The 26,447-nt window shown below is 49.1% G+C and overlaps 3 protein-coding genes across 5 annotated transcripts in view; 1 reads left to right on the top strand and 2 right to left on the bottom strand.

Annotated features, from left to right (window-relative positions):
* Positions 1-1,940: 1,940 nt before the first annotated feature.
* On the bottom strand, positions 1,941-6,906 carry SF3B6 (splicing factor 3b subunit 6). Its single transcript, XM_051613662.1, has 4 exons — positions 6,774-6,906; positions 6,399-6,517; positions 3,929-4,067; positions 1,941-3,468 (listed from the first exon to the last, which is right to left on the bottom strand). The coding sequence occupies exons 1-4, from the start codon at positions 6,801-6,803 to the stop codon at positions 3,379-3,381; spliced, it is 378 nt and encodes a 125-aa protein (XP_051469622.1). The 5' UTR covers positions 6,804-6,906; the 3' UTR covers positions 1,941-3,378.
* A 41-nt stretch (positions 6,907-6,947) lies between these two features.
* FAM228B (family with sequence similarity 228 member B) overlaps positions 6,948-26,447 on the top strand; it is a 29,074-nt gene continuing 9,574 nt past the window's right edge. For both annotated transcript variants that reach the window (XM_051613658.1, XM_051613657.1), the window contains exons 1-2: positions 6,948-7,073; positions 25,864-25,962. In XM_051613658.1, the coding sequence (XP_051469618.1) occupies positions 6,978-7,073; positions 25,864-25,962 (195 nt within the window). In that variant the 5' untranslated portion in view covers positions 6,948-6,977. The remainder of the gene's footprint in view (positions 7,074-25,863; positions 25,963-26,447) is intronic.
* Positions 8,260-22,102, bottom strand: TP53I3 (tumor protein p53 inducible protein 3). 2 transcript variants are annotated; one of them, XM_051613655.1, is made up of 8 exons: positions 21,880-22,102; positions 20,256-20,393; positions 18,643-18,748; positions 13,078-13,220; positions 12,143-12,410; positions 10,056-10,268; positions 9,296-9,492; positions 8,260-8,595 (listed from the first exon to the last, which is right to left on the bottom strand). In XM_051613655.1, the coding sequence occupies exons 1-8, from the start codon at positions 22,078-22,080 to the stop codon at positions 8,413-8,415; spliced, it is 1,449 nt and encodes a 482-aa protein (XP_051469615.1). In that variant the 5' UTR covers positions 22,081-22,102; the 3' UTR covers positions 8,260-8,412. The 2 variants fall into 2 exon arrangements, with proteins under 2 accessions (XP_051469615.1, XP_051469614.1); XM_051613654.1 differs by lacking the exons at positions 18,643-18,748; positions 20,256-20,393; positions 21,880-22,102 and adding exons at positions 13,887-14,034; positions 14,833-15,352.

Genomic DNA, 26,447 nt, shown 5'->3' with positions numbered 1-26,447 from the left:
ATTTGTCCCTTGTCATACTCAGGAAAATTAAGCCTTCAAGGAAATATAATCTTCAGCTCTTACTGCAAATGCCTTAATTTATTTAATTGCATCATCGATCAACACAGCACATACAATTATTACCACTGCATAATGGGTTGGAAAAAACACACTGTTGTTGCCTGTGTAATCAGATATTCTCTTGTTGCTGGTTTCTAAACAGCATCGATGGGAAAAAAAATGACCTTCCAGGCTTAATTTCATGCCCTGCTTCCTGAAAAATTTAAATGGGAAGTGAGCACACACAAAAACCAGCACAGATGCAGAGTAGGAGGCTGGTAACATCTGCCTTCTTTGCTGCCCCCTCTGCCATTCATACATAACTGAATTCATTTGCCTGGCCTTTGATATTACATTTTAAACAAAATCTTGAGCAGACCTCATCAAAACAATCCTCCGGGCATTCAATTTCCATTCCCACTGTCTTGCAGGTACAAATTATTATTTCATTTTACATGTGCAGGGACACTGAAAGCCCTGAACAGGCACTAGAAGAAAAAGTATGAAATGGAATGTTTAATGAAAGGCAGCAGCTGAGCTCTCAGAGAAATCAAAAGCTGCTGATCTTGAGGATTCACTGAAGGAATTTTTATTAATCTTATTACCCTAAAGAATTGCTTTTTATATATGTTTTTCAAACAGCATCAAATCCTCATGAAAACAGAGACTGCAGTCCGAGCCCCATGCTCTCCTCTATTGACAGAAGCAATGCAGTATTTGCATATGATTTTAAACAAGGCTGGCAGCACGTGGCACTGTTATTAGCACTTTGGTATTTTATTATCAGTATTTATTATTTATTAGAAGCATAAATCCAGCACAGTGACAAGCACCTCCAGTTCCTCTTACAGCAAGGGGCCTTCTAAGTGCCCAACAAATGGTGTAACAGGCCCATTATCAGTGTGTGTGTGTAGGAATTGATACGACATAGATATATGGGGGGAGCAGTTTAAACCTTTACAAACCTATGGATGTTCACACAGCAGCCAGCCCTTCGATAGGGTTTAATTCCTTTTTAAACACTGGCTTCTGCCCAAAACACTTTGGTTTGTATTGATCTGATGGGCAAGACCTGAAAACTGATCTGGGGTAGGAGGAGTTAACTGCTGAGCTGAGCACGAGGACAGAGGCTCTTGGCTCCTTTGCATTCAGTGAAGGTAGAAGAGGAGGTTTCTTAAAATTTCACTTAAATATTCACCAGACTAAGGAGGTATGCTGCCTGTGTGTTTATATCTAACCTGCTGGGAGCAGCAGCAGGGGTGGGGTGAGCAGGGAAGCTGGTGATGATTTGGCAGCTGAGCTTCCTTTCAGGAGTTCAGAGATGTGGCCCCACCTGCTCAGGGGCTCCAAGTGTCCCAGTGTCCCTTCCGGACCTCAGGAATGGCTCACACAACTTCTTGCTGCAAAAAGCATCAGTTTTAAGGGAAGAACAGAGGTGTGGAGCAGCCAGAGCAAGGGGCAGGGCTTTTACTACACACACTGAATGTTACTCACTCTGCAGCAGAGGACAAGGCAGACCTGGCTCAGGGGACATGCCCTGGTCAGGCACAGGATGGGATTTTGAGCACCCACCCAAAGCTGAGCCCCTTCAGCTGCCTCCTCCCTGCTGCTCTGGGGTGTCACCATCACCTTTCCTGCTCCCCCCCGGGCTGAGCAAGGACGTGCACAGCACATGGCAACTGCAAGGGACCTCCTGCCTTTGCCAGCTGAAGGGTGGCACCCAGAGCCAGGTGTCCCTCACCATGCGCCTGACCCTTCACCTGCACGTGGGGACAGACTCTTCAAGTCCTTACCTGCATCACAGCCTCTCAGGTGACCAGTGACTCCCTTTCTAAAAGGACAGGCTGCATGCAGAAGTAGCACAGCATGAAACAAGCCTTGATGAAAACAAACAAAAGCAAAACTGTGTAGACGTTTATTTTTTTACTAAATGGGCACAGGAACAATGTGGTTCTTATGTGACAGGTTTCACCAAGAATCTAAGGATAAGAAAATGGAAGCATTTCTTTAGGACAGTATAATGCAATAAACCAAATTTAACTTAAATTACAAATGCTCAGGCAAAGTATGTTTGCATCTGCCCATGTTCTGCACTGGCTGGAAGGTGGTCAGGGACTTAAAACATCAAATCCAAGCAAATAAATCCCCCCAAGAGGAGGACCAATGCTCACAGGACTTCCAGCTGGTTCAGAACAGAGGCAGAGGTTATTCTTTCCCACTTCCAAAACATACTGGTTATGCATCCTCTGTATCACACTTACTTTAATTCATAGGACATGAGTGCTGGGGAAAAAAAAAAAGAGCCAAAAAATTTCAATTGGTTTTTCTCCACCAGATGCTACATTTAAAAATGTATGTACATGGAATATATTACAGTTCAAGCACAGAGTAGAAAACAATCACGCTACAGGTGTCTGAGGCTGAACCACCATCATCTACTGTGGTTTGGTTGAGTGTTCTCTGCTTCCCATGGAAAGGTGTGTAGAATGTTCCTGTTGCTCCCACCAAGGTCAGTGCAAACCTGGTGCATGTCATGAAGATCTCATCCCTCAGCCCCACAGCAACACACTATCAGAGCGGGATGATTTCACTGCAGCTTATCTGCTTCATCTCCATCACTGGGGACAAGATATTTTGACTGAATTCACCTAAAGCAGTTGGGACCATTTTAAAAGGCTGTTTATTTTCTATAGTTTGTAAAAGAAACTTGGTTACAAACACAATTTGGGCTTGCTTTGTTTCCAGGAATCGATCACATAATGGAGTCAGGCTCCTTCAAACACTCCCAGAGGGAGAAAGGCACAACCAAACTGTGCACAATATATGCAGGTGGGATGAACTATCAAAACATACTTATTTCTTTTTTAAAAAAGCAGAAAGATCCTTGAGGCAGGGAAACTAGTTGCCCCACTCCATTTTCAGAAAGTAGCAAGTGAAATTTACCTCCTTGCAGGCAGCTCACGCAGAGCCCTTGATGCTCTTTGGGTTCACATCCTTAACATCTGCCCTGGAGACAGGGCAGAACTTCAGGAGGTGTGAAACACTCAACCTGCTTGGTCCCATCTTGAAAGGTCCTGCTAGAAACAGGACTGTGGTTATACAGCACTTGCCAGGCCAGCCTTACAACATGGAAAAGCCATGTCCACTTCAGTGGATTTAATCTTAAAGCCCAATCTTCTGATGTTTTATATTTATTTAATTCTACTGTGAAGATCTAGAGAGTCAAATTACAGTTTATAAAATAAAATGAAAAAGAAAGTTATACTTCACTGAAAGTTCCTATGTTGAGTTGAAGAACTCAATGCCAGGGCATGAAAACAGGTTTCCAAAATGATCAGTTTATTTTGGTGGGTCTGTATTAATTCCGTATTTTTCCTTGAGAAGCTTAAGCTGCTCCTCTTTCTTCTTTGTGTCCATCTTTTGGAATGCCTGTAATTAGGAAAATAAAAGATGTGAGAAGAAAAAAAAAAAAAAAAGAAATCTCATCTTACCACGTTATCTGCCAGTAACCAACATGACCCCAGCATCAGAGCCAAACAGCACCGCTCAGCTCTCAGTGCCCTGGCACCCCCAGCAACGGGCAGAGCCCCCAGACCTGGAGACTTTCCCCCTGCACACAAGGCCTCCCGTGCAGCTGTGCCCTCCTGAAGCCCCTGCTGCCTCTTCTCCAAAGTACACTCACCAAAAACATGTTTTTCACACCCTTAGCCCAAAGGTGCTTTTCTTCTGCAGACAAATCACCGAGTACAGATGAAATCCCGACAATTTTCCCTCTACCCGTTTGGATTGATTTCTTAAAAATATCCAAACAACTACCCTTACAAACTGAAGCCCTTTTTGGTGCTACCTGTGTTCACAGGTAACTTCAACCCCCCGGGGGGGCACATACCCTGTTTGCATTGTAGTACAGAACAACAAGGTATCTGTTGCACACGTTGAAGCCCGACAGGTGATCACAAGCGTTCTTGGCATCGAAGATGTCCTCGTAGACCACATAGGCAGTTCCTCTTGTTTCAGGAGTGTTCCCACTGCAGGGCAAGATCAGTTTTCATGTGAAACCAAATGAACAGGAAATGATTCCATTAGTCTTTAGCAGCGACTGAGATTAGTCCAACTTACGCTATTTCACTAACAAAACAAGTTATTGATGGGAGGGTTTTTTTAGGTATTAAAGAACATCCCTGCTTTCCACACCAATCTCCACTTACAGGTCAGAGTGAGAGGGACATGTGGCACAGGCAGGTGCTGCATGATGCTGCCCAAGGGAAATCCACCCCTCCTCAACAATCAGAAACTGCTGCTGTCAGGAGCTGTCGTGTTTCTGGCAATACTTGAAGTTTTATTGCAGCAATTAGCTTGTTTTATTTAATATCAGAAGCCCTGGCTGTCAGTTAATGGCTGTCTGGATGTCTCCCTGGGCTGGAAGACAGCTCTGGGCACATCACCAAGGCAATTTAAGAGATGGAAAACAGCCCTGCTGGTGCAAGAGCACTGCAGAGGCCCAGCCACCACCTGCTGGACCAGCCATTCCATCTCCTTCGCCTGAAGGGCAGGAGAAACGTCTGGACACCTCGTGCCAAGTGGCCTGGAGAGGTGGCAGAGCTGGCAGGTCCAGAGGATCCCAGCTGGGAGACAGTTACAGCCAACCCCTGCTTCAGCAGAACTGCCTCTCGGGTGCTTGCTTCTGAGAAGAGAACTCCCAAGGACAAAGGGCATCCCACACACCCACACCAGGATGCGTCCCAGCGTGGAGAGGAGAGTGGGATCAAAACTGCAGAAAGCCCAGAAGTCAGGACAAAGGGAGTTCCATCCCAGCCTGGCCCTGTGACAGTGCTAGGATTTCTGTGGGGAACAGTGCAAGAGGAACAGCCAGCAGGGAAGCAGCTGGCAGCTCCTGGTGCTGTGTGAAACTGAGGGAAAACTCTGCTCATACGTCTCAGTCCTGCAGGTCCCAAGGCTCCAACCCACACGTTTTCAGACACCTGAAGTGTTAGTTCTCCTTTTGCTGGTTAACAATTCCACCTCTTCAGCCAAGCAGTGAGTTTAAGCTGCCCCTTTAGCTGCTTCTCCAGTCACTCCTGTTGCCCTTCCCTGCAGGAGAAGGTTCTCACCAGCTACACGTTCCAACATCAACAGCATAACCTCCTGGTGTGTTTACTGAAGGCAAATTCTACACCTAAAATTCACTTTACTCCCCAGACTGAGCAATTATTTTAGTCGCTGTGGCTCTGAAATGAGCCCTTTTGTTTGGGGTGGTCGAGTTCAGTCTGTTTAACTCTTTATTTATGCCCTGCGTAGTCAAAACAATTAAACATCCTGTGGATTAATTACCCACCCCAGTCTCAGTGCAGGGGGAAATGCAGAGTGATGGGAATGACAAGGACACCCTCTGGTCTCATCCAACCAGCAGCCTAGTCAGGAACTCAAGAGATGCTGCAGGTTATTTTGCCAACACCCAGATAAAAGAAGTACCAAAAAAACCCCCCACATCAAATAAAAACTACTTTTCCTTTCTATTTGTGTATCCATTGAAATGTGACTTTCACCTTTTTAAGTATTAAACAGCAAGTTTTGTTCCCTCCCCTTCCCTTTCCTAAATCCCTTCCAGAAAGGGAAAGAAAAAAGAGTGGCAATATTCCAACTCATCTTTACTGGGGTTCTCAAGAGCTCTTCCTGAATTCCAGCTTCAGCCAGCTAGAAACCTTAGCAGATCATAACAGCAACCAGATGGAATGAGGGTTTGACCCACAGTGTTTAGACAAGGATAACAAGGAACATCACAGATTTTCAATATTAAAACAAGGAAGAAGAGCCCCAGGGTAGCAGCAGACATGTATAAATGACCTCAGGGGGTTTGAAGCCAGCCTGCAGTCAGATCACCACCACCCAGAGAGCAGGTGGCTCCGGGACAAGCTGCCCCTGACACACAGGAAGTTGTTTCTGGTCGACAGGCTCAGCAGCAACAGTAACATCTCTATTTTCCCATTAGTTAAGCACCTAATTCTCATTAAATACTGACTGTATTTAACTTCTGCCTCTCCTGTTTTTACCTTTAGTTAACAGGTTACCTGTATTTCAGACTTACTTAAGAGAGTAAATCTCTCATATTTGTTACCACTTTACCTGAGTTCACATAAAATTCGAACTTTCTCAATCCACCTGCTGGCAATGTTGTCCTCTAGGGAATCCACACGTCAGAGAAATACTATCACACGCTCACCTCTGGCACACAGGGATCCTGCCAAAGTGCCTTTTTCTGCTGTGAGATAATCCAGTTGCTCCCACCCCGCAGCAGGAACTGCTGGCACAGAACACACCCAGCAAGGCCTCCGGTTGCCGGAGAAGACGAGAACACTTACACTCTGATCTGCCGAATGGGCCCGTACTTCCCGAAAATATCGTACATCTCCTCCGCGGTGATTTTGTAGGGCAGGTTCCTAATGTAGAGGATGCGGTTGACTTCTGGCGGCAGCCGGATCTGGCGGGGGAAGAGAAACCGCGGGGCGTTCAGCCTCCGACCCCCCCCCCCCCCCCCCCCCCCCCCCCCCCCCCCCCCCACACACACACACACACACACACACGCCGCAGCCCCGGGGCTCGGCGGGCCCGCTTCCCGCCCGGCCCAGGCGGGACCTGCCGGGGGGGAACGGCTGCAGGCCCGGGCCGGGCTGGCGGTGCGCGGGAGGGTGCCGGGGAGCTGCGGAGGGGGCCTAGAAGGAGCGGGCAGCACTTACGTTGGCGCGTTTGGCCGCTTGCATCGCCATGGCGGCGGCGGGGAGGGCGGGCAGGGCCGGCCGGGCCTGCCGGGGGAACGCGCGGCCTCAGCGGGACGACCGGCCGGGCCTTCCCAGCCTGCCCTGCTTCCGCTTCCGCTTCTTCCGCTGCTTCTTCCGCTTCCGGCCCGGGCCCGGGGTGCGTGTCCGGGCGGGACGGGGGGGATGCGGGCCCCAGGGAGCCCCTTCGGCCTCGCTGCTGCCGGCAGGAGGGCAGCGGGGCGTGCGGGGGCCGGCAGGGCCCGAGTCGCGCCTCAGAAGGTAAAAGAAAAGGCGGCGGAGCGGAGCGTGTCGGCAGGGCCCGGGAATCGGGACAGCGAGGGGCGGGGGGGGGGGGCTGTGAGCCCCGCAGTGCCCGGCCCGGGGGGGGGGGCTGTGAGCCCCGGAGTGCCCGGCCCGGGGGGGGGGCTGTGAGCCCCGGAGTGCCCGGCCCGGGGGGGGGGCTGTGAGCCCCGCAGTGCCCGGCCCGGGGGGGGGGCTGTGAGCCCCGGAGTGCCCGGCCCGGGGGGGGGGGGGCTGTGAGCCCCGGAGTGCCCGGCCCGGGGCGGGGGGGAACGGGGAACCTCGCGTGGGAAGGGGGAGCGCACACCGCTGTTCACCTGGCTGCGGGCGCGGCTTCGTGTTGTTAGAAATGAAATGTAGCGTTGATGGTGCGTTCTAGGGTTAGAAACGTAGCGCTGGGTGTGGTTCACACAGATATATGTTCTAGTGTTAGGAACATACAGTTTGTCTGAGCACATATATGTACTTTAGTGTTAGGAATATAATCGTTTGCTTGAGGTAAGTGAGGTGTCTGCACATTCCAATGACACCTGGAGTGGTTTATGGGCCAAGAAACTGAGGGACTTAATTGGGCTCCATCTGGGGGATCCGAACATGGAGAAGGATTGATGGCCCAAGATCAGGCCCAACAAAGCTGCTTCTATGTTGCTCCTCAGGGCAGGATGACACCAGGAGATTGTTAATTGGGAAGGCAGCCAAGGGGGCAAGAAAGGTCAAAATTTTACCTTAAAAGGTAAAAAGTAAACTGCTAGAATGGGATGTGTAAACAGGGGCGGGAAACTTACAGGATAATTTGAAGCGTGGTATGGGCTGTAAACCCTGGAGTGCCCAGTGGGGAGACAGGGGAGGGAATTTTGCGTCGGGAATAGGGAATATAAACCGTTATTCACCTTGCTATGGGTGTGCCTGCTCGCTTAGGTCACCCGTTCTTGCAAGGATGTAAATAAGCTGTGCTTGGCTGAAGGATCCGTGTGGGCCTGCTCACTGGCGCCACAAACGTTTCTCACAGGGTCAGCCCTTCTTGCAGGGGTGTCAATAACCTGTGCTTCCCGGCAGGGCCCGCCTGGGGCTGCTCTTGGCGCCACAGAGGGACCCGCAGCCCAGCCTGGCAGTTCTCTCCTCGTCCTCACAGCCAGCACTGCCGACAGAACGGCCCAAGGCATGCTACCAGAGCTGCAGAAAGCCTTTATTAAACACATCCAGGCTTTGCTTTAGGTGCCCTTCCACAAGAAGCCGTTCTGGATTTGGAAGCAGATCCTCTGCTTCCCACATTTGTTCCGTCCCTGAAACAACGACGGCAGCAGGTCTTTGTTTAAGATTAATCAGGCATTTCAATGACAATCTTGCCAATATTCTTGTTTTCTTCCATGAACCTGTGTGCTTGGGCAATCAGCTGCAGAGGGAACACACTGCCAACAAGTGGCTGGAGGTGAGGGGAGGTTCCTCCAGAAAAATAGGGCAGCACATCTTCCGTGAAGGCTTTCACCAGTCGTTCCTTGTACTGAAGAAAAAAAGCATGTTTTAAGATTTATTTCCAAGCAGGTCATTCACAGAGGAATCTCTGAGCACAGCATGCAAAATGTGCAGTTCTCAAGGAGACACTTTCTGACATTTTTGTAGTGAGGCAGACATGGAAACCTCTGACATGGAAACCTCTGACAAACTTTGTAAATTACAAAGAAGAATTCAGTGAAATTCTCCAACACAAGAGGTAAAAGCTCAATGCAGAACCATTTCAACTCAAACTGATAAAATTACTGAGAATATTAAGCATTAGGCCAGGGACAGAAAAAAAAAAGACACTGCTGTCTTTTACTGCAGTATCTGAGAATTAACCACATAAAGTGATTTTTTTCCTCAGTAATTTCTGGGCATCCACAGGGCCTTGGTCTCTACTTGAAAAAATGATCTAACAGAGGGGTTTTTTTTCTGAGACTTGATCAAGTTGCCTGATCACTTCAGTTTTGTTTCTTCTCAGGCCAAATGTGAGGAAGTATCATTCCTCTGAGTCAGTAGTTCTAAAAGGGAAACCATACCTTCATTTTGCAATGTTTTCCAAACTATGCAGTAACAGTTCAAGATATTTTTTTTTTGTAATAATGCATCAAGTTCTGCTTTAACCCTGCTATCAAAATAAAGCTCTCAAAATGATCTTCAGTTTGAAGATCAAGCTGTATGGACTGTGGGGAGCCAGGACTTGCCTCCTTGTCTCGTGACCGTAGCAGACTTGTGTGGATGCTCCCTCTCTTGGCAAGCAGCCTTGCCAGCAGATCTCCATGTACTTCACCTCCACTCAGCAGGCCATAAATAATCCACCTGCCACCAGTGCTCAGGCAGTTGAGGTTCTTCTCCCAGTATGAGCTGCCAACACAATCTAAAATAATATCTGCTCCAGAACCTCAAGGAGAAACAGAAAAGATTTCAGCAATGTAGTCAAGCTGCATTAAAGGTGGGATAATTTCAGGCATAACTAAAACCTTTTTAGGTATAGGATCTATCCTGCAATTCTTATTTCAATCTATCTACTGAAGTAAGGAATTGGCATGTTGATTTGTAAGGAATTCTAGGATCTGGCACAAAAAAATAATCATCACAGATATCCAGATAAAGACTCTTGTCATAAACCATCCCAAAGGCTTAGAAAAGCAAACTTCTTCTAACAGTCAGAGAACCAAGTTTTGTTCCCACATTCAGACACTTTCAAAGGGTGAGGATTTGGTCCCACAGTTCCTTGTGGAGGCCCCAAATGAACACAAAGCCAGAGTCCCTGCAGAGAACAGAGTACAGTCAAATGAAGGGAAGTGACACTGTGGGGGCTGAAGAGGACCCTGGGTTCTGCTGCCAGGGTCATGGAGTCCCCTCCTTCACCAGCAGAGGTGGCAGCTGGAGTGTGTGTGCAGATCTGTTAGGAGCTGCAGGCTCCTGCTCACCTGTCACCTCCTTCCACACGAAGATTCTTACCTTGGGTGAATGCCAGGACCTCTTCACTGAAATCTTCATGCCTGTAGTTGAAGCCCACAGCTGCTCCAGCCTTTCCTGCTGCTCTCAGCTTCTCTTGAGTTCCTGCTGTCACCATGGGGACAGCCTGGGCCAGTCTCACCAGCTGAATGGCTGCCAGACCAACTCCACTAGCTCCTGCATGGATCAGCACTTTCTCACCCTTCTGTACTTTACCTGGAGCAGGACATGAGGGAAATGGTTACCCTTCTGGCACCACCTGGGGATTCAAACATGATAGGGGTGGAAAATAATGAAGAGGAAGCTGAAAGAGATTCCCTTGAGTGGGCTTTGTTTACATCTTCATATCCTTCAGGAAACAAATCCAGAACTAACACAGCTTGCAGTGGACTGACAGGACTGCATGACTCCAGTGGAATGACTTTAGCTTGGCCCTGCCTAGTTCTGGGCACCTGTGACCAAGCTGCAAGGTAAGTGCAGTCAGCCTTTTCAGAGCAGGACCACCCACTGCCACCAACAGAAAATACACTGGGAGGGTATGAATACTGAGAAATCAGACAACTCAACATTGGAGAAACACCAGAGGTGCTGGTAACCTTAAGGACCAGTTCTAATATCTTGCCATGTACTGCTTCATGGAATCATGTCATAGAACGTATGGGGTTGGAAGGGACTTTTAAAGGTAATTTAGTCCAGCCCCCCCTGCAGTGCACAGGGACCTTTTTGACTAGATCAGGTTGCTCAGAGCCCCATCCAGGCTGACCTTGAATGTTTCCAGGGATGGAGCCTCCACCACCTCTCTGGGCAACCTGTTCCAGTGTCTCACCACCCTCACACTAAAGAACTTCTTCCTAATGTCTAATCTGAATCTACCCTGCTCTAGTTTAAGGCCATTGCCCCTTGTCCTATCACTACACACCCTTGTAAACAGCCCTTTCCCAGCTTTCCTGTAGCCCCTTCAGGCCCTGGAAGGTGCTCTAAGGTCTCCCTGGAGCCTTCTCTTCTCCAGGCTGAACAGCCCCAGCTCTCTCAGCCTGTCTCCATGGCAGAGGTGCTCCAGCCCTTTGATCATTTTTATGGCCCTTCTCTGGACTCATTCCAGCAGCTCCATGTCCTTGTGTTGAGGGCTCCAGGGCTGGACACAGTATTCCATGAGAGGAGAGCAGAGGGGCAGAATCCCCTCCCTCCCCCTGCTGACCAGGCTGCTTTTGGTGCAGCCCAGGGTGCGATTGGCCCTCGGGGCTGCGAGTGCACATTGTTTGCTCATCCAGCTTTTCATCCACCAGTACCTCCACGTCCCTTTCTGCAGGGCTGCTCGCCATCACATTTCTATCACAGGGTTCCATTCGTTGTTGCTCCACTGATTCCTAGAGGAATTGAGGCACTGGGGAGTCCTGGAAACCCGGGCCTTACTGACCACCGACCCCTGGTAGGCAACGCTGCTCAAAGTAAGTCTGCATTTCTGGTGCAGAAGAAAGTTACTTGTTTGTAACCCCTGTTTTTTAGTGGAGCTTTTAGGTGCTACTGCTGAAGAGGTATTTGGCAACTGAGGAAAACCCGGGCAAGTGCTAGTGTTACTGCCTCTGTAGCACATTTTCAAAATGAAGAGTGTGAGCTTATGTCTGTTTTAAATCAGCTCAGAAAGGATTTTACCTACAATTAATGTCTCTGTGAAACAAGAGACAGGGTTGCCTACTGTAGATCCACAGGCAATTAGTAAGAAAGTTCATAATATGTTCATCCTTGCAGCAAAGTCAAATCTTTACAAGTAGGTTTCAGGGGTTTTTGAGAACATGTCAGTTATTTCAGGGTTTGGGCATCATGGAAATTGTCATTCAAGCTGAGAAATACAGATGAAAAGAAAAAGTGACCATCTTGCCATATCATTCCTTGTAATTACCCAATCAGCAGACTAAATTGTGATGAGGGAGATGTGGTCAAGATTTCAGGATGTGGGTCTGGCATATCCCATTCTGACCCATGTGAATGGAGTGACAGAGAAAAGGTTCCTCAAAGGCAAGCAGAAGATTGTGTAACAGAAAGGAAGACAACCTGTTTCGGTGGGATAGCTCTGCAAATGCCGCTCTCACCTACAAAATGCAGCAGCTGGAAGGCTGTTAGCCAGGCTTCGGGAATGGCTGCAGCCTCAGTGAATGTCATATCACTGGGAATTGCCATCAGGTGGCCTTCGGGGACTGTCACGTATTCTGCCTGGCCACCTCCGGAGAGCAGAGCCATCACTGCATCGCCAGCCTTCCACCGCCCCCTGCAGCCAGGTCCGAGCCCAGCCACACTCCCAGCTGCTTCCAAGCCTAAAATAGGACTTGCTCCTTTGGGGGGAGGGTACTTCCCTCTCCTCTAAAACAAAAGAAAAGAGAGGGCAAGGAAGGAAAAGCCACGTATCAATGAGTGTCATGACTGATATTTTACTCGCCTCCAACCTAATTTCCTATTCATCCTGATTTTGCACTGCAAATGTTAACAGTATTTTGAGGATCTTCTGTCCTTTGGCAACACTTCTTGTATCCTACGTAGGTTTTATTCTGAAAACTCTGTGCAAACTCAATTTGTTGTGAGTCCCCCTTGTCCAGGCCAATCCATGCTGGGGAAGTATTATGGTCTCCAGATGCAGAGTGTGGCTTTCAGCCCAAATTAAAGAACAGCTCAGACTTAACAATTTGATTGTGGTTTTCCCATGCTGGAATCGAGCCAGTGGAACATTTAATGTTCATCTCAAATGCCTAGAGAATGGTCTAAGCATCTGGAAAGACCAGAGCTTTGGCTTCACATCTTTTCTTGAAAGGCAGCTGGCTTTCTGTGCCACCCCAGCATAGCAGTGACCCAGATACAAACACTGATGTGCTGAATCAACAGACACCTCTTCTTTCAGCCCTGTGAATTCTACCATCCAAACGCTCACCAGGTCCAATCTCTTTTAACTCTTCAAGTTTATCAAGACTTCAGATAGGGCCTTGAAAAATTGTTATTGTTTTCAGATCTGTAAATGTGCTTAACACATATATACCTGGAGTAAATCAGCCCTATTCAGGGCACTGGCAGAGACCTTCACAAGAACTTCTCCTTCTCCTGGCTCTGGTTTTATCACTTCTTTTACATAGAGATTTTCTGGGCCTCCTGGGCAATCAAAATAGGCAGCCAACATTTTCTCTGAAAAAAAAACACAAACACAAACCAAACCAAAACCAAAAACCCAGGATGAATGCAGGGACACTGATGTGCAGCTGGAACATCCCAGTGCTCAGTAACCACAGCTCCACAGATTCCCCTCAGCAGATGGGCAATGCAACCTCTGAGACAGTTCAGAGGTAGAAGAGGGGAGGGCTGCCAGAAAAAGCTGAGCAGTTACCATGAAATACATCAACTCTGGGACAACATGTCATTGCAAAAGCCATCTGACAAACCCTGAAGATCACCTTGCATCAATAACCATGCAAAGAGCTGTGCCTGAGTCTAGCAGCACTGACCTGAATTGTAAAAGGTAACCTGAAAATGAAAATAAAATCCTTTGCTTTTAACTTCCTCCATGATTAAGGCCCCAGTGCTCAACTGACTAAAGGACACAGGCCCTTAAAATAGTTTACACAAATGGGATTTTAAAACCCTCAGCAGAAAGAGCCTTTATTGGACACATCTCTATTCATGTAAGTGCTGCCATATGATTCAGCCCTCAGGTGGCAACTTGAAGATACACCAAGGCACAGTGGTGAGTTAGTGTGAAAGAAAGATAGAAAATGGTTTTTAAAATTCCTATTTGTTCCCCTTGCCTCAGCAGGTGACTAATGTGTGCCTGCTGGCTGTGGTGGAGGGACCTACCACTGCAGGAGTCTCTCAGGCAACTCAGATGGTGTTCCTGGGTTCCCTGCTCTTGGCACCAGTGGTTGTTGAGATGGGCTGAGATGTCAAGCCTCCTCCAGCCTGGCAAAATGAAATCTGGAGCAGCCTTCCCTCTGCCCCCTGGGTGCTGGGTGCAAAGGAAAAGAGGAGAGAATCTCAATGGGGACAACTGTGTTACTTCCCAAGAGCTAGCACTACAGTGAGTATCACATGGGGGTGCCACCCAAGGACACGTGCAGGGTGGGCTGCAAGCTGGAGCCTCTGCACCTAAATAACCACCACTGTGTGACAAACCAACATGTAAAACTGGTTGCACTATGCTGTGTGCCCAGGGAAAGCTAAGTGCATACTTAATTAGTGGCGGTAAGCCTGCAAATGCAGAATGAGAAACATCTTGCAACTCCAGCAACGTGGATCCCCACAGGGTGGTGCTCCGGGGCTATTTGAAGGTGAAGAAACACTTCCAACTGTTCGTGCGAAGTGGAACTTACAGGCTTTTCTTTCAGAGGCGGTTTGGTTGTTTTCAGCCAACCGTTTAATCCAGTTCCACGAGATGTGCCTGTATGAGCACAGAAACCGAATGGGAAGCCCACCAGATAGCACCCTGTAAGAAACGCTTCTGCTCTCTTTATGTCTCCATTTAGTCAGTAAAAAAAACAGACGTGAAAGCAGCTTTTGTCCCTCTTCCAACACGGTCCGCTGACCTGCATTTGTATAAATGCTCTTCTTAGTGGCTAGGAACAGATCCCCAAAAATGTTCTTTAAAAAATACAGTGGGAGTCTAAATGCCTACATTGCTTTCAGATGCCCAGCAAACCGCAGGAGTTGAAAACCAAACGACTCGAAACTGTCCGACCTCCCGGCAGCGGCCCAGAACAACACTTCGGAACAGCCACGCGGTTCCCAAGCACAATGGGTGACTTACCCTTTTTCCCGTGGAGAAGCGAGGACCTCGGCCACGCCAGCAACCAGCCCAGCCTGACCCCGCGAGCACAGCCTGATCCCAGTTCCTGGTTATCCCAGTTCCTGGTTTTCCCAGCCCTGCCCACCGGCCGCTCCCAGCAAGCGGCGGGGGGGAACGGGACGAGGTCGTGGCTGGTGCTGGAGGGAAGGCAGGAGCAGGGGCGGAGATACTCGTGCGGCTCCGCGGTGCCTCTTCCCACGGAACCGGCTGGTTGCAGGGGCTGAGGCAGAAGCCCGGCTCGCCCTGCGGCGCTGGGGAGGAGATTCCCGGCTCCCCCAGCCCACGGGGAGGTTCCCTGCTCTGCAGCCCTGAGGCTGCACACCCACCCGCCGGGGCGGCTGCAGGGCGCTCTGCTCCTGGCAGGATGCGGAGTTCCCAGGACGCTGCTTCCCGCCTCTGCCTGGTGCTTTTCCACCCGGGATTTCTGCTGCCTGGTCGCGCCTCTTCCTTCGGCTTTGCCGTTTTCTCCCGGAGGGAGAAGGGTCAGATCACCTCATCAGTGTTTACAAATACGTAAAGGGTGAGTGTCAAGAAGATGGAGTTCAGCTTTTGTCAGGGATGACCAGTGATAGGACAAGGAGTAATGGATACAAATTGGAGCATAGGAGGTTTAAGGTGAATATCAGAAAATTTTTTTTTTACTGTGAGAGTGACAGAGCACTGGAACAGGCTGCCCAGAGAGGTTGTGGAGTCTCCTTCTCTGGAGACATTCAAAACCCACCTGGATGCCTTCCTGTGTGATGTGCTCTGGGTGACCCTGCTCTGGCAGGAGGGTTGGACTAGATGATCTTTCGAGGTCCCTTCCAACCCCTAGGATTCTATGATTCTATGATCACACCTTTCTCCCTGTCGTCATCTGGAGTATTCAACAGGGAATAAAACTGACACTTCAGAACATTTACAGGGACAAATCCTATCTCAATGACAAATCCTATCTCCCCTCTAGGATTCTTCTGTGGAATTTTTTCCTATCGATGTTGAGATTATTATTTTTTTAATTCAGGCTGTTAACCTCTTCCTTGGAACTGAACTAAATTAGAATCAAATATAGCTGAAAATAGTTTGTTCTCATGTGGCTCCGAGAGCTAATGGTTTCTTTGCTTCTGCAGATGGGAACTGATCACGGGAACTTGTCTTGAGCCTGCTTTTCAGAGCCTCAGCTGTCCCCTGCCCAGTAACGGGTTCGCTCAAATGTGGATTCTTTGATGTGTTGAATGACAGTCTGATTCCAACCTGGCAGGGGTGTTGCCTCTCCTCCCCCATCCTCACAGAACTTTGCAATCCACTACAGTTTAAAAGAACTCTCTGGAGCAGTCAATGGCAATGCACAATGTCAACGTGTTCAAAGTGTGTTTTATTTGTAATAGTCCAAGATGTAGAGAACAACCTTAACATCTGTTGATGTAGCTGCTTCCTCTGTCCCTTGGGTCTGTGATGCTATTAGAGAACTTACTTGGCTTAGGGAGAGAAATAATTTTCATAGCTAAAAAACAACATTAGAAAAATTAAGCAGAGCATCTTCAACCAAATCTTGAAGACATCAGTTTGAGTTCAGTTGAGAAGCTTAGCTGATAGACACGTAGGGTAGTCCTGTTATAATCAGGGAGCCAGCAAGTGTTCTTGAAAAAAACAGAAACTCAGCAGTCAGAATGTTCTAAAGCAGCAGCTTCTTGCTTAAATTGGACACTGCTTCAAACTTTTATGCTTTATTTCCCTGTGACCAGTTGTTCTGAGCTTGATAAAGTCTAAGTTCTCTGCTGATTCAGCTACCTCTCTGTCTCAAGTAGTCAGCTAGAATAACACAAGGAAATACATTTTTAAAAAATTGAAGAACAAACAATGATAAAAATAATATACAGAACAGCTGTAATGAAGGTGCTTATTTTCAAGTTCAAATCCACCTCATGGTACTCAAAAGAAGACAGCACTATTTTCATTTGAAAATTAAAAATATTAATACCTATATTCACCAGGTATTATCTGTTCTAGAGAATAAACACTGAGCACTTTAAATAATTTTCAGAAACCTCTTGCAACATGTGAAGAAAAGCTGTTCTGTTATTGTTGTGTTTTGTTTTGTTTTCACAAAGAAATAATCCAGAACAGCAAGAATAAATCCCAGAAAATACACATTGTCAAAACTGCAGTGAATCTGGCTCTGGAAGCACTTAGACCTTAGACTTTGCTCAGGAACAGTGGCCAATTGTGAAAAAAAAAAAATGGGACTATTTGCAACTTGGTGTGCAAATCATTGCAGGGTTTTGCAAGTCTCACCAGTTTACAGTTTCTGCCTTCCTCCCCTGGCAGCAAAGAAGCCAGTAACAGCTGTGATAATAGAGTAACAGACTGGTTTGGGTTGGAAGGGACCTTAAAGATCATCTAGTTCCACCCCCCCTACATGAGCAGGGACACCTCCCACCAGACCAGGTTGCTCCAAGCCCCACCCAGCCTGGCCTTGAACACTTCTTTCTGATATGGGTCCTGAATTTATTGCTGAGCCAGCTGGACAGGCTTGGGGATAAATATCACGATGGCACCTTTTGGATCTGCTCCAGCTCCCTTTGTACCACTGCAGAAAAACACTAGGAGAGAACTAGTCTGAAGTTAGCTTCAAATATAAGGCCCAGTTCTTGGCCTGATAAAAAAGTTTCAATGAGAATATTATAGCTCATTCCAGACTAAATAGCTTATGCCCCAAACCACAAATTAATTCCACTTACCTTTAGGCACCTAAATGAGGGAAAAATGCTAGGAGGACTGGGCCTACAATTCCATTCCTGTTCAGTAAGAGGAGATGGGCATATCCAAAGGTTAAGTTGAATCTTACTGCCCTATAAAATATCCCTTAGAAATACCTTTGAAATTCCTTAGAATTACCCCTATGGTGAAAATCAAGGCTATTCTGGGAATCTGCTTTTGTGCATCTTACCCATTTGGATGACTCAATAAGATGATTGTATCCTTGGTATGGAGTCAGCTGTAAATTACACCATGAAGATGTGTAACTCTTGTTTTTCATCTCCCAGACCAAGGACAATGAAGAGTGGTTAATCCTTGCCAGCACCCCACACATTTGAGAAGCAGATGGGATTCTGCAGCTGGTCTGCAAAGCGCTTGGAGTTTGCAATATTCCCAAACGAGGAAGAAAGAAATCTTAACCCTGTCTTTAAAACACTGAGCCCAGTGAGGAACTTCAGAGGACTCTCACAAAGGAAACTTGGGCAGGAGAGGGAAGGAAATGGGCACTGCTGTTAGAGAAGAGGCACTTTGTTACTCTGAGACAAGGGCACTAGCTTCATGGTGCCTCAAGACATGTAGGAAAGAGACTCCAGCTTTCTTTAAAGACTAGGCAGAGAGGAAGTTTGAAACCCTTAGAGATTCTAGGTGTCTGTGAAGAAGTGGTCTGAGAAACAGTATCAAAGCTGATGCTCTACAGAAGTCTGCTAAAGACTCTGCATTAGGTGTATGACATCAAGAAAATGCAACTGCCAGGTACCATTTTGTTGAAGGGGAACTAGCAGAAACTTGAGCTAGAAGGGCCAAGGAAAGAGGGTTTGGCAAGCTGGACATAACCACAGAGGCTTTGAAACACAGTGGGACGTGATATCTGGAGAGGGTTTAGCTGTGGAGCCATAACCATGTCTGTGTTCAGTGTCCCAGGTTTTCAGGATTTCGTTGTTAACCAGATGGATTTTTGAAGCTGTTTCCAAGGGCAGAGCTAATCAGTGAGACACTGGCATGCAGGCACATGGATACAGGCCTCTCCCTCACCTAGTTTCTCCACAGCTTCCACACACACGCTGGCATACATGCCCACTCTGTAAGTAGCAACCAGGATCAAAGTCCTTGTCTTCACAACTATCAGGCCTCCATCTGGCTAGATAAGATGGAAAAACAGTATAAGGTTACAAAGTTCTAAAAAAAATCATAGGTGTACATATTGCCTTACAATTTGGGCCCATCCCAGACGTTTTCTTTGCCAATATACCTGTTTTCTTGGTGAAAAAAAGGCAAATACTGTCTTAAAGTCTAAGCCAGGAAGCAGCCAGCCAGCCTGTGTTCTAAAGACTGCTGACTGTTAAAGCAAGTCAGTCAAATACTTTAATATGTTGCATATTCTCACTTCCATTGATAAATGAATTATTGCACAGCATTTTGAAGAATTTTTTTTATCCCAGTGCCCCATGTCATATGCAAAAGCATTATTAAATGCAAACAAAATAACTAGTAAACATGAAATTGTGCCAGTGTTTTACAAACCCTGCCTCCCCAACTCTGCCTCACCCGTTTGGAATAAGGAATGGAAAAAGAAATTGCCATGTGTGGCATTTTTCTGACACAGGATCCAAGTTTAAGAGCTGCTCAGCTTCTTCTAAAAGTTGCTTAGCTCATTTCAGGATGGATTTACTGGGGAGAGGAAGGATTAAGGAGACTCCAGTAACAACCAGCTGGATGTATTTATTTCCCATTGTGTGACTCAGCAGTAGAAACACACCTGCCCTGCTGAGCCTGGCTGCATGCAGCCCTGTCCTGTTCCTGAATTCCATGGGTGAGTGACTGAGGGTGGAGTCCCACAGGGTGAGGGAGCGGTCAAAAAAGGTCCTGCTCAGCCCTGTCTCTTCTGTGTCCCCCCCCATTACCTTGTTCTGCCACCTTGTTCTGGCCCTGGGCTTGCCAGGCCTTTCTATTACCTGATTGATTAATTAATTAATGAGTCAAGACACCAACCCAGCAAAAAAATGAAGTGCTAGATTTTTCTGCATTAGGGAGATGAACTGATTCAATGGAGAAACATGACAAGCACTGCAGCTGGTGTCAGGGAAATGAACGATGTCACCCATTCAGTTTCTAATGTACAGCTGACATTTGTTTGTATTCTTCACCTTTTTGAGTGGAGAGAAGGATGATATGGAGAAAGAGATAAAGAGAGATAGAAAAAGAGGGAGAGAAAGAGAAAGAGAAAGAAAAAGAGAGAAAAAGAGATAGAGAGAAATAAAGAGAGAAAGGGAGAGAAATAGAAAAGGGGAGAGAGAGGAAGAGAGGAAGAAAGAGAGAGAGGAAGAGAGAGAAAGAGAGGACAAGAGAGAGAGAGGAAGAGAGGAAGAAAGAGAGAAAGGGAGAGATAAAGAGAGAGAAAGGAAAGGAAAGGAAAGGAAAGGAAAGGAAAGGAAAGGAAAGGAAAGGAAAGGAAAGGAAAGGAAAGGAAAGGAAAGGAAAGGAAAGGAAAGGAAAGGAAAGGAAAGGAAAGGAAAGGAAAGGAAGAAAGAAAAGAAGCATGTGAAGGCTTTGTGCTTGTGTGACAGGATTCACATAACAAGGCAGGAAGAGAAGGATGGAGGAAGGCTCCAGATTCCTCAGGATGGCAACAGCTCTTGTCAACGTACGTTGTGAAGGTAGATGGAATGCTCATCTGCACGGACACATTTGTAGTACTTCTCCTTGAAGTAGAGTCCTTCCCTTCTGACTTGCAGTAAGTTCTTGTAGAAGCTGTAGATGAGGTTTAAAGCATTCTCTGGTGGCACCTATGTTAACACAACTCAGTGTTGTGGGCCAAAAACCCATGTCTTGGTAATGGTAACTGCTTTCCACCCTCCCACTGCTTAAAGGTACAATGTAGATTTCAAAAAAACCACAATAAATATCTGCTTGTATTTTAAAACAGGTGTAGTTTCTGTACAGGGTAATCAGACCCTTCTGTTGAAAGGCAACAGGGGGTAGGACACAGCCTCCCTGGGCTTGTGCAGAGCTCACCCAGGGATGCCAGTTTCAGATACACCAAGTCTTCCACAGGGACATGTAACCTTTGGCAAGCCCAGAGCAGATTGTCACACCTCAATGCAGCAGTTGACACAGGTCACACATCTAACCCTGTCAATGAGCTCTTGGGCTCAGTGCCTGTGTAACAGGGTCACTGGTTTGGCAGATTTATATTCAGCTGGTTGGATGAGATGATCCAATGGTCCCTTCTGGTCTGAAACTCTTTCAGTTAGTGGAGCTGGTGATAATTTACAGAGGCTGAGGGCTTTGCTCTGGACCTCAGCCTGTACTCTGCCTTGCTGAAGAGCCAGCAGGCTGGTATCTGTCAAAGCTGTGTTTTATTTTAAAGATAATTTACAAATTAAAGATGATGTCACTATCCCCTGCTGGACTGATGACACTCTCTGCTGCGAATCTGCCCCCAGGCATGGGGCTACCTTCTAACCACATTCCTCTGAGCATGCCAAGGGCAGCAATAGGTACCCCTGGGAAAACTGCTTGGAAACGTTTGAGAGCTGGGGTCATGGGGATTAGGAAAGGAAAAGTTGCCTTCCAATGATGTAAGGATGAGTGTGGTGTGGGCAATGGTTCTGGGCCCAGACAGAGCTCACAGCCTGTGCCAGGGAATGCACACCAGCTTTGCCATGTACTGTGGCATGACCAGAAGTGCTGGTGCTCTGCTCTCTCAGCTGGTGCACAATGAAAACTGATTAGCTGCATCATCTATACAAGGAAATGTAAGGTGCTGGGGAGCACTGCTGGGCTCCGTTGGAACAGCCCAGGTTCAGCTGTGGCCTGGGCCAGCAAACACTTTCCCAAAAAATTCCCAGGCACAGTTTGCAGAATTAGAATGTCCCAGGACAGCTCCCCACAGGCAAGCTGGCACAGCCCCTCTGGCTGGGGGCTGCAGTATGGGCAGGGGTCCTGCCACACCACCAGTCTCAGGGAACCCACCATCCAACTGCTGCATTACTGGTGGAATCACTGAGTGCAAAGGACTCCTGCAAAATGGCAGCTAAATGACATTTTCTTCCAAAGCTGAGGGATGTGAAATCGGCCATCAGCTTCATGCCAGCCTCTCAGCACAGCAGGCAGGCTGTCCCCCTGTGCCTCGGGCTCCCAGCCTGAAAGCAGCAAGTGTATTTACTTAACAGAGGGCAGCACTCCCTGCTGTCACCACTGCTTTGTGCTCTGGATTCCCAGCGGTTCTACCTCTGCTGTCACTTCCCAGGATGTTCTTTGGTCTCTTACATGAAAGCCAAAGGTCGATGCCAAGACTTTCTTTTCCTCTATGCTGATGAGGGCAGCATTTTCTACGTGCTTTGTTCTGATAAGACTGTCATTCAGCAAATCCTGCAGTTGGTTCATTTTCCTTCTGTTCTGTGAAAAGAAATAGATGTATAAATGTTCATTCCCCCTCCCTTTTCTATTAGAAAGTAGATCTTCCACCATATGGAATTCAGGATTTTTAGCAGAAGTAATTCTAGGCCTCAGAAAAGCAAAATAACTAAATATCCTAAAAACAAGGAGAACAGCAGAATAGACCAGCAGGAAAAATGTCACCTTTATCAGACAGGCCATAAAAGTCCAGTTACATTTTTACAGTGTATTTCTGGGTTGTTTTCTACCTGTCATTCCATTTTCCTCTCACTGAGGAAACAGTCCCCAGTGAAAACACTAAGAAACAAGATAAAACTAACTACAAGTAGCAGATCAGAGCAGCAGCTGGGGTGGAAGGGTGTTGCTTTCTGGGCTAGGCTTGGCCCAACCCAAAACTTTCTTTCTAAATCAGCAGCACTAGCATGGCTATTGTTAGACCTCTGGGTCAGTGTGATCCTGGGAGTTGTTTGGGTGCTGCTGGGGAATAAATCTTAAGATTCCTCTCATTTGTTGTTGTCTCTGGCTGCCTCAGCAGCAAGAAGGAAAGTGAGATGCTGATGAAGTCTTCAGAGAATTGCCAATGGGCATCCTGTTCACTTCAGCCCCAGCCAGCTACCAGGTGCTGCCAGGAGCTGCAGACTGACAGCTCTGCTCACATGGCAATTAGTTAGTAGCAAAGCAGCATTTTCTTACCACTAAAGTACAGACACATCACACGTGAGGTTTATGTTTCAATTTTAAGTTTCACGAAGTCAGCATTAGTGCTAATGTATGAAATCTTATAGTAGAATTCAGGAGACTAACTCAGGGTGAACCTGGCAGCTTTACTGCTATGGAACCTAGAGGAGTTTGCTCCACACGAGGGGACTGGGAACGGGATGAGTGTTGCAGCTACATCCAGTCATCAGGCTGTTCAGGCAGCACAGCAAAGGGCCTGTCAGAAAGACAGCAGGATCCAGCACCTGTTATTTGTTGTCCTGAGCTTTGGGGATGTATTTTACAGAATCACAGAACGGTTTGGGTTGGAAGGGACCTTAAAGACCATCTAGTTCCAACCCCCCTGCATGGGCAGGGACACCTCCCACCAGCCCAGGTTGCTCCAAGCCCCATCCAACCTGCCCTTGAACACTGCCAGGGATGGGGCAGCCACAGCTTCCCTGGGCAGCCTGTTCCAGGCTCTCCCCACCCTCACACTGAATGCTTGGCAGTCTGAGGCACCAGCAAGTTAACGCTGGGAATTTAAGACTGGTCCTTTATGGACAGGTCTTGTTTCTTCCCTTGTTCAGAAGCCAGGAGCAGAGCAATCCTCTGACACAGGATGTGCCAAACACACATTCTCCCTCCTGCCCTGGATGCAGCTCCTCTGAGCCTCCTTTCCCCCACATCCCCTTCCCAGCCCTTTAGCTCCTTCGGCTTCTTCTCTCGTCGCTTTTGGGCTTTGTTGGAAATTTTGAATTAAAAATCACTGTTTAAATGATAAACCAAGCAGGAGCGGGAGTCCCCGCAGGTAGGGGGCCATGGCGGGCTGCCAGCAGCTGCGAGAGGCCTGGCAGGGGGGAGCCGGGCTGGGGCTGGGCAGTGCTCCCGGAATGCCCCTGCCTGCTGCCCCAGCCACGCGGGCCCCGCTCACCTGCCCCGCTCACCTGCCCCGCTCACCTGCCCCCGCTCACCTGCCCCGCTCACCTGCCCCTGCCCTGCTCACCTGCCCCGCTCACCTGTCCCGCTCACCTGCCCCGCTCACCTGCCCCGGCCCCGCTCACCTGCCCCGGCCCCGCTCACCTGCCCCGCTCACCGGCCCCGCTCACCTGCCCCGCTCACCTGCCCCCGCTCCCCTGTCCCGCTCCCCTGTCCCGCTCACCTGCCCCCGCTCACCTGCCCCCGCTCACCTGCCCCGCTCACCTGCCCCCGCTCCCCCGGCCCCGCTCACCTGCCCCGGCCCCGCTCACCTGCCCCGCTCACCTGCCCCGCTCACCGGCCCCGCTCACCTGCCCCGGCCCCGCTCAAGCGTCTCCACGGCAACCGCCGCCCGACTGCGCCTGCGCCGCCCCGCCCACACCCGCTGTCCTCACTCCTGATTGGCTCCCTCACGCCCGGCGCGCCCCTTCTGATTGGCGGGCACAACGAACCTCGGTGCCGGCGCCCAGGCGCGGTTGCCATGGCAGCGCGGGACGCAGCGCGGCCGGCGGGCGCGGAGGGGTCGGGCCGTGCCCCCGCCCCAGCTCTGCCCGGGCCGGGCGGCAGCGGGTGCTGGCCCTGCAGCCGGGGGGGCTGGAGCGCTGTCCCCACGGGCTGCCCCAGCGCAGCCCCCACAGGCGGCCTCTCCTTTTCCCGAGCGGCTGCGGGTGAATGGGGAGGAGGGACTATTTTTCCCGGCGGAAGCGTGTCCGTCTGCTCGGCTCTGCCATGCGGCGCTGCGAGGCCTGTCACCGCCCCCGCCTCCCGCCGCCCCTGCGGCCGCCCGGGGCCGCGCCGGGACCGGTGAGGGGCGTGAGGGCTGGGGGGGGTGCCTGGGGCTGAGGGAACGTCCCTGGGGGCTGAGGGGACAGGGAGGTGGGGACATCCCTGGGGGCTGAGGGGATGGGGAGGTGGGGACATCCCTGGGTGCTGAGGGGACATCCCTGGGGGCTGAGGGGACAGGGAAGTGGGGACATCTCTGGGTGCTGAGGGGACATCCCTGGGTGCTGAGGGGCTGGGGAGGTGGTGACATCCCTGGGTGCTGAGGGGCTGGGGAGGTGGTGACATCCCTGGGTGCTGAGGGGACAGGGAGATGGTGACATCCCTGGGTGCTGAGGGGACATCCCTGGGTGCTGAGGGGACAGGGAGATGGTGACATCCCTGGGTGCTGAGGGGGTGGGGAGGTGGGGACATCCCTGGGTGCTGAGGGGACATCCCTGGGTGCTGAGGGGACAGGGAGATGGTGACATCCCTGGGTGCTGAGGGGATGGGGAGGTGGGGACATCCCTGGGTGCTGAGGGGACATCCCTGGGTGCTGAGGGGACAGGGAGATGGTGACATCCCTGGGTGCTGAGGGGACATCCCTGGGTGCTGAGGGGGTGGGGAGGTGGCAGCAGATGACCCTACAGGCAGAGCCTGTGTGAAGGCTTTTGTCAGAGAGGGGCTTTTGAGAGGGCTCAGCTGTGTGTAAGGATACTTTTTGTCACAGAGAATACTAACATCTCTCCTCACAGCTCCTGCTGTGACTCGTATGTGGGCAGAGACTGTGTGTGGGTTTCAGCAGATGGGTGTTCTGCTTCACTGGGCAGGACTTGTGAAGCAAGAGACACCTGTCTTTCCAGAGATCCCTGATAGAGAGCTATACTGCTGATGCCCAAGTGGGATGCAGGTGTGGGATTTTAGGCAGGATTATTCTCAGGTCTGATCATAACAGAACAAGTGTCCTAAGACAGAGCAGCCAGCCTGCTCACAGTGTTCAGCATTTGAGGGCTGCAACTGTTAGATTAATTTCAGGTCTTGTTTTATCCACTCAGACTTTGGGAATCCTTTGTCCATCCTAGCACATGATTTAACTTAAAGACCTACAAACCAGCTGGTGTCTGATAAAAGTGGGCCCTGCCTTTGCTAGCCATGGAGAACTGGCATCTCCTAGCAAGAGACCAAACAAAACAGAAAAAGGGATTAAGATTCAGTGGCAGCTTGAGGTATCAAGACTGGGGGGAAAAAAAATGCAGCTAGAGACTTTACCAATTGTGGTTTCTTTAAGGCAGATAGCTGCAGCAGGCAGACTATGTTTGCTTTCATTTGTCTCTCCTAGGGTCCTAGTCCTCTGTGGTGAGAGCAAACACCTCCTTTGTTTTGTTTTAAAATATGTATTTTCCTCATCTTACACTTGCCCAGGGGTTTACAGCATCCCTAGCTCAGAAGAAGAAGACTGCTCAGAGTGGAAGGAAGTGTGCAGCAGATGGCCTGAAGCAGGAGCCTGTGTCATCTTTGCAGGTGGGTGGGATCTCATAGGAAGATGTGCTGACTTCTCTAATACCAAGCTGTAGAACCTTGGGTGTCCAGATGTTCTTCAGTCCTCACTGTTTGCCTGTTTGATATCAGAAAATTACTCAGTGCTGCTCAGGGTGCACTTGCTGTTATTTATCCCTGTAGGAAACAGTGCATGGCCTCCCTTTAGTTGGTCACTGCAGGATGAGGAATAAACTGTCAGAATCCTTCAGCTGCTCCTTGGAGACCACAAGGTTGGATGTGCTTTACAGCATTCCCTGGAGCTTAATAGACTTGGGTTGTCTGGAAAAGGGGAGATAGTTTTCAGAGCAGGGGACTTCTGACAGGGAATGCTGGCCTCCATGGCATTCTCCACTGCAGATGCAGCAGGGCATATGTGGACAAAAGAAAATATCCACATTGCCAGATGGAGACAGGCAGGGAACCTACTTTCCAGATCATGTAGGAGTGTCTGAATTGTAAGCCTCTGT

The sequence above is a fragment of the Apus apus genome, chromosome 3 (assembly GCF_020740795.1).
Source record: "Apus apus isolate bApuApu2 chromosome 3, bApuApu2.pri.cur, whole genome shotgun sequence".
NCBI classification, from domain to species: Eukaryota; Metazoa; Chordata; class Aves; order Apodiformes; family Apodidae; genus Apus; species Apus apus.
Note: the sequence above shows the minus strand (reverse complement) of the source record. Positions and strands in the feature narration are given on the sequence as shown.